The sequence below is a fragment of the Diuraphis noxia genome, unplaced genomic scaffold (assembly GCF_037042655.1).
Source record: "Diuraphis noxia isolate RWA-SAM2 unplaced genomic scaffold, SU_Dnox_SAM2 contig0001, whole genome shotgun sequence".
NCBI lineage: Eukaryota > Metazoa > Arthropoda > Insecta > Hemiptera > Aphididae > Diuraphis > Diuraphis noxia.
The window spans coordinates 75,238,224-75,251,416 of record NW_028301711.1 but is presented as its reverse complement, the minus strand read 5'-3'; the positions used below and the strand labels follow the sequence as shown (position 1 = coordinate 75,251,416).

Genomic DNA, 13,193 nt, shown 5'->3' with positions numbered 1-13,193 from the left:
CGCTTGGGGTTTTATTGTTTTTAAAGTATTCATAATTTGTTCTATTTCTTCCTGGTTTGGTTCTAGCATTTCAGATTCTACGGTGTTTCTTATTATTTGTTCATAAGATAGGTCGTTACTGTATTGATTATCGTTATTGTTATTCAGTAGTCTCTCGAAGAAAATCCTGAAGTAATTGACTATCTACCCCGGATCCGATAATAAATTATTATCATTATCCTTCATTATTGAAGAACGCACCTTAAATCATTCTTTAATTGATGTGCATTATTCGAAAAACATTCTTGGGTTCATTCTGTATGTTTCCCTCTCTTCTAGAGCTTTCTTTTCTGATAGTAGTTTTTGTTTTCTGATTATTCTATTGGCCAAAGTTCTTGCTCTTGTATAATTATCTATATTGTTTCTGGTGAGGTCTTGTAGCATTATTTGTCTTGTTACTTGATATTTGTTAACCACTTCCTGGCATTGCTTGTTAAACCATGATTTCTTTTTCCCCTTACGCTTCATTCTTAGGTTTTCTGCTACTTAAGTCCAATTTCTTTATTTTTGACCATGTAGGTATTTTTTCTTTGTCTTGATTCTTGTCATAATTTTTAAGTGTCTGTGTTACTCTAGCTCTGTACGCCTTTATTTTATTAGAGTTTTTAGCTTGCCGCTATCTAATTTAACAGCTTTATTCCATTGTTTTTTATTCACCACTTTACGGACCTAACACAAACCTCACAATCACTAAATTGTGATCAGAGTCCCCATCTACACCTCTGTATGTTCTGACAATTTAATCACGTTTGGTACCTCTTATCAACGACTACGTGATCAATTTGGGTTTTGGTTTTCCCATCTAGTGAGGTCCAAGTCTGTCTATGAATATTTTTTCTGGAGATGTATGTGCTACTGATTATAAAATTGTTGGCCATCGATAAGTCTATTAGTTTCATGCCATTGTCATTTTATGTGTTGTGTAAATTTTCATAACCGATAGTTGGATGAAAGGTTGCTTCTTTGCCTATTTGAGTATTAAAATCCCCTAGGTGTAGTTACTTTTATACAATTCTTTGGTAGCGAGTCAAAAGTTCTTTCTAAAACTTCATAAAAAAATGTCCTTCTCTTCTTCCTCATTTTCCTAATAAGTTGGTGCATAACAGTTAATTACAATTATATCAGATTTTCGTCCTCTTATACGAATACTTATTGCAATAGATTAGATAATTAGATTAAACATTTTGCAAGTTTAAAACAATCATTAGCTGTATATTATAGACACGATTAAATACGCTATATTCCAATATAGGTCGGACTAAGGAACAGTATAGTAATCTAAATGACGAAATTATTCAATATTCCCTAACAAAACTAGTTTTAATGGCCTTACAACAAACCATATCAATATGTGGTCTTGAATCAAGTGAGCTGGCAAGTTTAAAACCAATATCTTAAATAACACTGATGAAGGATATTTACCAATTTAAAGATAGGAGTTAGAACTGAATTTAAAGATAAATGGAATAATTTCTTTATTTACCTATTGAAAATAATCCATATAGAAATAAAAGAAAATAGATCTTAACTGGATAAGAAACTCGCTGGATAGACTATCAGGGCTTAAAGGCGATAAACCAGTGATTCCCAACGTGGGCGCTACCGCCCCCTTGTGGGCATTTGTTATTTTGAAGGGGGCGTTTTTATGAGAAAGGGGGCGCTCATCTATTAACTCATATATTAGCGAATTTGAAATCAAATTATATAATTATTAATTATTAGTTTAGGTATTTAAACTTAAAATTAACTAAATTGTAGCGTTAAAATGTTAAATGATATTTTGTCTTAAATTAAATAGCTTATTAAAAAATAAAACGTTTATCATTTTAAAAAAATGATTGGGGGGGGGCGGTGTGAGATTTTTAAAATCTAAAAGGGGTGTTGAGTAAAAAAAGGTTGGGAAACACTGCGATAAACAATGAAGCACAGATAAACAATTATAACATCAACACTGATGGAAACATTGTTAGGTAGATCGAAAGATAAAATAATTAAGTCACCGATATTGAGTTCAGTTTTGATCATATGAGTAGGTACAACAGAAGGAAATTAAGAGGCTTAAAGATCAGCAGTTGCTTGTTTATTATATGAGACCTATATCTATTGAAGCATAGCTGTTTATGAATATTTTTATCAGAGCAATTCCCATTCGGCATTGATGAATTCCCAGTTGTCACAAGGATTCTTTTTAATGATGATCTGGTAAGTTTAGCATATTTACTTAAGCATTTATAGACTCAATTGGCATTAGGTATGGAAAATCTCCTATATTCACAAATATCAGAAGACGCTTAAATTTAATATGTGCTTTCTTTTTTAAAAACAGAAATTGCCTTTAGTTCCTTGGATAACCTAGGTGGACAAGAAGATAAATAAAAACACCATTAGAAACAAAATCAAATATAAAAATGTGCATCGCATCAAAAAGAGAATTCAAAGTCGAATTGAAATCTAATTGTGTAAAAGACAAAAGTAGAACACCAATCAAATGATAATATAAAAGAACATATGTTTGTGTAATCAGCTTTATATAAAAGTAATTTTGGTCACAGACTCAGGAAGGGGCGTGGTAGTTTAAGTGATCTGATAATATGGTAGGTAGTAAAATATTCAAGACAAGATAAAATTAATCTGTTGGAACAACTGATTCCAGACAACATTCAATTATAATTTTAGGATTGTGAGGATTATTACAAAAAAATAGACCTAGTAAGAAACCATAACTGTTAAATATAATATTTTTCTGATGAAAATGGTAGAAAGCGAATCATTCGGGGATACATTGAGCATTCGAAATAGAGGAGAAAGAGTATGTTAAACTGTCCACTCCAATTAAAGCTCAGATACCAGAGATAATGGGTTAATTAAATTATTGGTTCGATGAAATAGTGATACAAGCACAAATTTGTTTGAGAATAGGGACTCATAACGCGATTCATCAATAGCTGACATTAATCAGCATTGAAAGATGAGGGTTTGTTACTAGGTATTACTAAGATCAAAATTTAAGAATTATTTTTACCAGCGGAAGAATTAACGAAATAAACTACATACGGATTTGGAACGATTAACTAATATACACACAAAATTAGCAAGCACTTCAGCACTCTGTAAACGTAAATCACTACTCACACTATGTATCCAAGGAGAAAATAATCTAGGTTATTTAATAATGGCGTTCATTCATCAGTGTCATAGACATAGCAATAAACGTCCTTGGTGCGGATTATAAATTTTTAGCTATAACTCTCTAATAGTATATAATAATAATATTCACGTGCCGATAAGATGGAATTTAAACTTAAGTTTCTGTAGTAGCTGTGTAAATTGTATGGAAGCAAGTATACTCGTACAACTTTACTGAGTAGGATGCGTTGAGCATACTGACTCGAAAACAATAATCTACACGGGAACTTTTTACACAACTTATGCAAAAAAAAAATATAAAAAACCACGAACTATTAACCAAGAAAAAGGAAGGAAAAACACTGCCTAGAGTAATATTTTATGTTAAACACATATTATACGTTGAGTTTGAATTATGTATTGACATTAAATATTATGGAATCCGAAACTATAAAGAAAATTGGTTCATACTGTAGAGTGCAAACACACACTGCACACATACGACATACCGTAAGCAATGGCTAAATTTAATCAGATGTTCAAATGGTAATATTTCAACTTTTTACCACAAAAATAATATGTATAAAAATTACACAGCTATAAACGACCTAAAATATATTACTCCAGCAGGTTTCTGGTACCTATAGTAAAATAACATGTTTAATTTAAATATTCTGTAATTTAAATTTGGTACCTATTTACATTAAAGAAGAATATTGTAGTTAACTCAATTTATTACCATATTTATTTTTAATGATTTATAGGTGGTACGTACTTGTTCCAAAAAGCATGCTAGTGCCAACTCCAAAAGCTATGACTGATGCAGCGTCATCAATCCCGGCGACTGCTATGATCAACGTTGGGATCCCTTTGGCCACACCATAACCCTTCGTCCTCAATCGAAATAGGCAAGGGACTACTACAGCCGGAGCCACAGCAGCGATAATCGATCTACGACAGAGGACATCGTGTTATAATAAAGGTTTTACGATTGGGACATATACGATTACTGTGTTATTACATCGAAATCGTTAGGTATGCATGGAACAGAAATATTTACTTTACTTAGTTTTACACGATACTCACCCACAAAGGATAGCAAACGACCACGGTAAACTCAAAAAATAGTTAACAAGCACCGCAATTACAGCTGCTTCGGTACACCACGGGATGAGTGCAAGGAATAATACTCTACAGTATAGTTTTTTCAACGCTACCGGATCCAGGTCCAATCCCGCTCTCGTGAATATTACCACTAACGCAATTTTTCTAAAACAAAATGCCAACTTGATATCTACACATAAGGTTATTTATTTAAACTTGGTTGTGTTTAATTGGTCAAGGAATAAGACTTACAGCTTCAATGATGAGATTGTGTGGTAGATAAACAAAAATCATCAAAATTGAACCCATAGGCATAAATGCAGCTTATAAGTCTTAGCGGATAAGAGAGGAGGAATCCCTTGATCCAACCGTAATATTAAACAAATGTGCACAGAAGAATTTCGCCCTTCACAACACCATACAACCATATTATTATTTACATTATACACTGTAAAAATAACTGATAACCTGATAAGTATCCCCCTATTGTCGATAAAGCCATTCAATAGTATCATAATTGATCCTAATATTGTTGTTTTAAACGATCGTCACCTTGGCCGCTCCCAAAGCCCCAAACTCATAAATATATTATCTTTATATTTATAAACTATGGTATAAACTATAACTATACGTATCAAAAAATATAAAAGAAATCTCCTTAATAATTTGCAATAGGTAAAATAAGTTGAATTAAATGTATTTTATGATGAACTGATGACCATACTTAGTAAAAATGGATTTAACACGAAAATATTAAAAACAAAATTCAACGATTAAAAAATATGAATATTTATTCTATTTTGATGACATTCTCTGGCTGTAATAAATTAATAATTATTATTAATTCGGCCACAACGTTCAAGGTGAAAACCCTTACGACACAATCGTCTACGCTCCGCTATCGTCTGAAATAATCATTAGTCATTAATTAAATCGCAATCATATCAATTTTACCTCATGACAATCTGTATGAATAGATCTCAGAAAAACGGCATCACGACCTCGCTACGAACACCTAAATCTACGAAAAAAAACTTGTCCAATACATAAATTTCACCTAGTTTAAACGACACAAAAACAAAAGTTTTTATCTCCATAAATCGTTACGCCTTACTCGACACCAATGAAAACAATGTTTTTTTCCACGATCACAAATAACACGATAGAAGATCCAGATTGCTTGTCTCACAAAAATCACAATATGGAGCCTCTAACCCTTCTCATCCACATCCAAAATGTAACAAATTTCTACGATTTCAACACCGTCCAAAAAAAACATCACCAGTCCAAATGGTTTCACTTGTAAGGCTGTAAGCTGCTCCATCATATCTCAATGTACAACCTTCAGGTCTCCGTAGTTATAACATAATTATATATTATTTACATGAAACTATGGCTAGTTTATATTCGTACACTCATCCTGATCATCTCACATACAGGATTAAAGAAATTTACATATTTCCACCTCACACACCGAAATTATTCGTTCTCTTGCCGAGCCATGACACTCGGCTAAAAACATTTACAATACCAAAAACAAAAACGATTGCCTAAACTTCTGCTATTCTTCATATACATCCGTCCACAAGAAAATAATAGTGATATCTACAACATAACATCTCTTCTCAATACGAAAGTTATAATAAAAAAATCATAGAAATAAATACGAGGCCCACCACAATGCCATAACTGCTAATCCTACGGGCACAAAAAAACTAACGCAATCATGAAGCTAATGCATCGAATGTAGTGAAAACCACCAGAAGATCGATTGTACCTAAGACCGAAATAGTCCCTCTAAATGCTTATTTTAATATTTTAATTAATTCTATATACCTTAAACCACACCGCGAACTTTACGGGATGTCCAGCATCTAAGTCAGCTTATAAAAAGTCTACCTTAAGTATTCAACCTGTCAAAGCTCTCCAATCAACATTAAATCCAGAAGCAAATCATATTCAAAATCCACCAACAGTCAAAATATGAACACAGACCAAACCTCTTATATGTTTTCAAACTTCATAATAACTCTTAATTCATTAATTTGTCCATTAATTTCCCTTCTTTTTCCAGTTCTAAATGTACTAATCATAAAAGGCACTATCTCTCCATAATTTATTACCATTGCACGACACCAATTATTAAGTATAAAATCTTATCCACAATACTATCACCTATCTATTATATCCTCATTAACTCTAATCCAAATTTTTAAACTGCATTCATTAGCTTGCATTTTTATCTTAATTGTCAAAATTACCTATATTATGTTTTAGAAATTATTATTAGTATAAAAATTGTACAAAAGCAAATACCAAGTATTTTACACTTGGTGTTATAGCATGAAGTGTACTGAAACATTTTAATTTACAGTAAAAAAAATAAAAATGATAAGGTAAATACATAATATTTTACGACATTTTTGGTTAGTTAGTACAACCTTTTTTTTCTTATTAATTATTTACGACGTTGCAAAGCAATATTTTACTTGTAAGTATAAGTATACTTGGCATGTTTAAAATGGATTTGTGAGATTGAGTTACCCATCACATTCCATTACTAACTTATCGCCCACAAAAAAAAACAACATACCAATATAGTAGCATAGTACGATTTAAGGGTTCGGACTAAAGGAAATTTGAGCGTGTCCACGTTTTTCAGACACTTACCTCAAGATGGAGACGAGCTCCGTGTAGTGACCTTCTATGTGGATGAGACCAATGTTCTTGTAGACGATTCCTACCAGAAGCATTCCTACGAGTGCGGGCAAGGTGAGCATACGGAACACCCATCCACCCAGATACGCAAACACCACTAGCATGGCGATGTTGAACAACTGCCCGCCTGGTTTGGCATCCGAGCCGATCACGGCCAGCACCACACCCCAGAACATCGCGACGGTAACGAGTAGTGCCAGAATCCGGGCCACGTGCCGGAACGAAGGACAGTACGGGTGTGGACAAGTTTTCGGCCAGCACCCCGGCTCCCATCCAGGTCCCACTTCTTTCTGACGGCATTTCAGACAGAATATATACCACCAGGAGCTGAAACGACAACGATTCACCATTATACTTTATAATACCGCGTGATGGGTTGCAAGTCTTCGAGAGACTTTATAGAGTATAAGAGTGGCTTCACATTCCACCATGATTGCCAACAAAAAAAATCGTTTTAAAATATAAATATAAAAATATTACAATTCACCCTGATTAGGGAGCATATTACTTACGTCCGAAAATATTATCAATAGGTTAGTTGCGTCTCGCAAAAAAAGATTCAAAAAGGGTCATAGCCTATTTGCGTCCCGTAATACCTTTTTTTATAACCTAATTGCGTCCCGAAAATATCGATATAAACGATATCAATAAGTTAATAAAAACACATTTTGTGGCTTGGTAAGGCGTGGTCGTACACTCAATCTGCGGAAACGCATTGAGCGTACGTACCGGCCGCAGTTGCTAGTTTCCGGATGGGAGACCACCCGGGATTTTTAGCAACATATCCTTGCCACACATACACAAATTCGTGTTACAACCCTACCCCCTTAAAAACCTACAAACAAGTATGCAAAAATAACCCCTATCGTACCACCTCACACCCAATAGCCTATGTTGCCACGGGTTCCCCTTACAAAAAAAACCCCATTTTAATTTAAGTTTTACATTTTGTCATAATAATAAAATTCATAATTTTTACATTTTAGCATAATAAAAAAATTCATGTATTCAATTTATTCAAATAGTGAGATTTATTATATAGTATAGTTTATGAACTATCGATTTTAGTGACACGATACTATCGATTTAAGTGGTTTTAGTAGTAAATATCTATAATAATTATATAGCCGACTTGCGTCCCCAAAACGGGACCCAAGTTACCAGTCAAATTTAGTACCTGTTAAAAATACCTTCTTTTTTTGGGACGCAAGTAACATGCAGCATTGTAGCCCCTAATTATTCATATTGCTAGACCTAACCTAACCTACCTGTAGGCTCTATCCTAAGTAGCCTTCAAAGAAAATATAATAAAACCATAAATAAATGTGAAATTAATAAAATCTTCGATTCGCTCAGAATACATAATTTAAACCAACATAAATTAATTTGCATACTTCATAGTTGTTGATAGTTATTATGTTATATTATTGGCTAAAACATTAAATAAAACAAAATATAACCTATAAACGTAATTATTTAGTATAAAATTTTTGCGTATATAATTAGGGATCCCTTTTAAAAATCTATTACCTAAAAATTGAGGTCAAACAGCTAAATGTTGATGATATTATTAATAAATTTGTATCCACGCATCAAAACCTGAATTATTTTAAACTACATAGGTAATTAAATAAATATGCTTATCGCTAATGAGTTATTAGATAAACTTGTAATATTACAGTTCAAATTAAATTGAATATAAAAGATAAAAACTATTAAGTGTTAACAATATAACAAATGATTGTTATCTATTCTTATGTAATTAATATTATATGCCTAAGATTTTTCCGTGAATAACGGTAAAAAAGTTATCTTCTAGGGCCTTCTGGGTCCTATGTATGGTTTTTGGGCAGAATTTAAGGAGACATCACAACCACATCTGTTGTCTCCGTCTTATAAATGCATACACAACAAATTTAAGCTCAGCAGATCTCGTTTAGAACCGTTAGTTTAAAAATTAGAGTGAATCTACGGCTGCATACGAATTGCGTCCTAGGTAATATACGAAAATATACATTGCGATATCCGAGTTGCGTCCGTGGTTTTTGCACAACACATCCGAGTTGCGCCCACGATTTTCTCACGACATGTACGAATTGCGTCCTGGTTAATAATTATTGATTAACTGGTTAATAGTATACGTATTATTTACCTTCCCTCTTTTACAGACTGAGCCACTGAGGACTGTCATTTGTATAAATGGTGTGGTTAAAATTTTTTATTATATATTATATATTATTTTATAAAATGAATACTTAAATCTTTGTATGCCAATTTTTGAACGAACTCGAGACGTAATTATTACATTTTTGTTTTCAAACTAGGTCATAGTTTTTTTTAATAAATTCTTCTTTTTCCACATCCTCCAAATGATTTCACTACTTTCGTTCATTTTAAAATAACACTTACATAAACCTTTTGAACACGACCGCATTGAACATTATTATTTAATAATTTTTTTAAAGCGAATTTGTATAGAAATATGTTGATTTGTTGAACATGGAATGTCGAAGTGTGACTGATGCTAACATGGACAAAATTAATTTCCAACAATAAATTGTAAAGGGGTATTTACAGATAAGATATCGATACTTGAGATATCTACTAGTTTAAAACCATTCATCTCAGTCACTGAAAAATCTGTGGACGCGACTCGGATGTGTCGTGACAAAACCACAGACGCAACTCGGACTAAATATCATTTACGGACGCAATTCGAATGCGCCAGAATCAACCTATTATGAAACTTGATCGTAAGACGATAATTTGTGTTTGTATGTTGGTTGTTTACAATCGTTCAATTTTCAAATGAGTTATAAGCATTTCTAATTTACGCTATGTTATATTATATTCAAAACTGATAAAAAAAATTAAAATCGTAAAAAACCAATAATACGAACACCGAACACAGATAATGTTCTCACGTTTAAATTTTACTCTAATTTCTAAACTAATGAAACTAGACGTGATCAGTTGAACCTAAATATCTAGTACAGTTTATGGTTATAAACTATTACATACCTATATATTATTATACAATAAGCAATATTATAGGTAAATTTGTCCATCGGACACTGTGCAATGTGCACATTGTTGGTACTGCCAGATTTTGCCCTTACTGTATCAAATTACACAGTTTTTAGCTCACGCAATGAAACTAAAATACCAAACGGGGTGATTTGGATCGATTCCAGAAGTTAGGGTAATATCTTTAAAATAAGTTAATTTATTTTGTTTTTAATGAAAGATAGATAAAATGTCTCCCGATAATTAATATACTAACAACAACATTACCAGACTAGTTTTTTGTATACACGTCAATAAGAGAGACCAACTATAAATACATTTTGTACATTTAATTAAGAAAATATTGGAAAATAATTATAATAATAATCAATGATAAATCTATATTTTATACATTTTTTTCAACTCCCTTCCTCTCCACCGACCATTAAGAAGTCCTGCACATGGGCCTGACATTACATAAACATTATACAACACCTAAATTTAGATAATACAAAAAAATATTATTATTAAGTAATACATTTATTAGATATGGAAAAAATATTCCAACATATAATTTGTAATAGTTATTAGGTACATTAGTTTCTAATTATTATATTGCAATATAATATTGCAATCTAACTACTTATCTAAATTCAAAATATTTCTTTTGAAGTGTAACTTTTATTATTTTATTATTATATCCTATTGACATAATACAGTTTGTAATTATTAAGTTATTTCATTAGTAGATGCTATTTTTATTTTTTTTATTTTTTTTATTATTTAAATAAAAGATTAATTGTACACGACACACGTTATAATTAATACAACAATACAATATCTCTTAAATTTATACCTACCTTCTATAAGCATAGCTTGTGATGAAGGTAGGGAGTTAATATTACTTACTAATAATATACAAATTGCTTATGATAACAGGATAAACTGCACGTTTAGTAATTATAGACAAATTATAGGTACAAGTTATACAAGTTAATTGAAATAAAATTTAGATTAGAACAAAATATAATAATTAATATTAAGCGATGATATTATATAATATTTTATAATATAAATGATAAACCTTTTATTCAATATTTCATATTGACCAATTTTAGATCCTGAGCGGAGCAAGGAATATATTGGTTTTATTATAATGTTTATTTCTTTTTCTTTTTTATTCTGTAAACACTTTTTCTACCTCTAAACTTGCTCAAACGTATCAAGTATAGCATATTTTCTGAAAGTTAATGTTCTTGAGCTGGTACTTTAATGAGGCCATTTTTCGATTTTCGAATTTATACGATTTTATAATATTAAATAATTACGGACGACGTTTTCTACCAGAAATATTGCTTCAAATGAAAAATGACGGGAGATCTTTTTTGTTGTATTTTGGATTTTGTTTCTTACAGTTTGAAGTTCGGAAAATTTTAGCCATTTTTGAGCTATTTATAGACATTTAATTTTGGGAGTTTTTTTGTTGTAATTCGGTTAAAAACATTCGTAAAACTTGAAATTTGGGTTGTTTACCTATATTAGCCTTACCTAGACATGGTAACATTTTCAAAACATTTAAGTACTTTTTAAATCTAAGATTTGAAAATTTTTAATAATGTATAATATATCCTAGACAGATAAACCGTCTCCGCTCAGAATCGTTTTTCGTATACAATGATATAATAATAATTATCATTGGATTCAAAATTATTAATTCCATCCATTACAGTAACCCACTTGTAACCAACTGTACAGCAGAACGACATCCACGACTTATCCGCTTTTTTATTAAATATTTAATTATTAGGTTTAGGTATAATAATAAATATTTATCCTATATTAACATACATTTATATTAAATAATGTTATTAAATTTTCACTTTTGAGTCAATATATACCACCTTACCGTAAAATGGTGTGAATAGGTTCGTAGTATAAATAGACAAAAGCATAAAATTAATTTTAATGTTTTGAAAATATCATTGGGTATAAAATATTGGTGCCTAATACCTACGTAAAAGTTTCAAGTCTCTACGAATCATATTTTTGAATCACGAGAAAATAATTAGAATTGTTTAGTCTCCGCTCAGAATCGTTTTGCGTTTATAATATCATTGGATTCAAATTTAATTCCATAGGTTTTTCGATTATTTTTTTTAAAAATCTAAATCTAGAGAGTTTTAAAATTTCGGACCAAGATAAAATATGCATTAAAATGTGGCATTTCTCAGTTGTACAAATAAATAAGAAAACAATTTTCTGACCAAAATTATGTTATTAGCATTGAAAACGTAATATTTTTTTTAACTAGCCATAAAAAATGTATGTTTTTATTACTCAGTTCTATGAACGGCAAATGGATATTATTGTACTATTGATATCTTATATTATGGTTTTAAAATATACTTATTCTACGTTTGAAGTCACTAGCTTAACTATTTTTATATAATTAAAACGAGTTTAATAGAAATTCCTCATCATCAAAAGACAGCAATAATAATGATTCAGGAAAAGAAATTTGTCAAAATATATATATGTGTAATAAGAATTTACCAAAAACGTATGTACAAGTTAGTACTTACAAGTAAGTATAATGTTATTTTATTTAAGTATCACAAAATGACAAAATTGTCACTAATTTATTATAATGTAACTATTACAGTAATAATTCATTAATTTATAAAACAATACACATGTCGTTGAGGACTTTTCATTTAATTTTTATTAAGCAAAGTAAATATGTCAATATATGTTTACCCATATCAGTTAATTAGGATTATAATAACTAGTATTCTCAGATAATTAATGTGAACTCAACACTTTTCATATTATTCATTAATATTAACTTTAGCATAAAATTGTTATAATAACTATAATATAGAGTTTACCTACAGGTGCACACTCATCACATGAAATGTAGATACCTATATATTATAAAGCGCACATATTATACGTCGTTTAACTAATGGTTTTTAAATTTTAATAATTATATGGATTGATAAAATATAATAACCAAATAAATTTTAAAAACTCAATACAGGGGGTAACAGGAAAACCAAAAAAAAAAAATTATGCTTTTTAAACGTATCACAAAAATTGTGAAAATTATATGGTTATAATAAATAATTTATAAAATATATTCTTGTCAGAAATTCGTTATGTTTGAAATTCAATTAGGTAATCGAAAAAAATATTGATAT

At 30.6% G+C, this 13,193-nt stretch overlaps 1 protein-coding gene across 2 annotated transcripts in view; it reads right to left on the bottom strand.

The window, feature by feature from the left end:
• Positions 1-13,193, bottom strand: part of LOC107164902 (sodium/hydrogen exchanger 9B1-like) — a 37,341-nt gene that overhangs the window by 6,486 nt on the left and 17,662 nt on the right. For both annotated transcript variants that reach the window (XM_089216471.1, XM_015512902.2), the window contains 3 exons: positions 6,940-7,314; positions 4,252-4,434; positions 3,941-4,116 (listed from right to left, as the gene is read on the bottom strand). In XM_089216471.1, the coding sequence (XP_089072597.1) occupies positions 3,941-4,116; positions 4,252-4,434; positions 6,940-7,314 (734 nt within the window). The remainder of the gene's footprint in view (positions 1-3,940; positions 4,117-4,251; positions 4,435-6,939; positions 7,315-13,193) is intronic.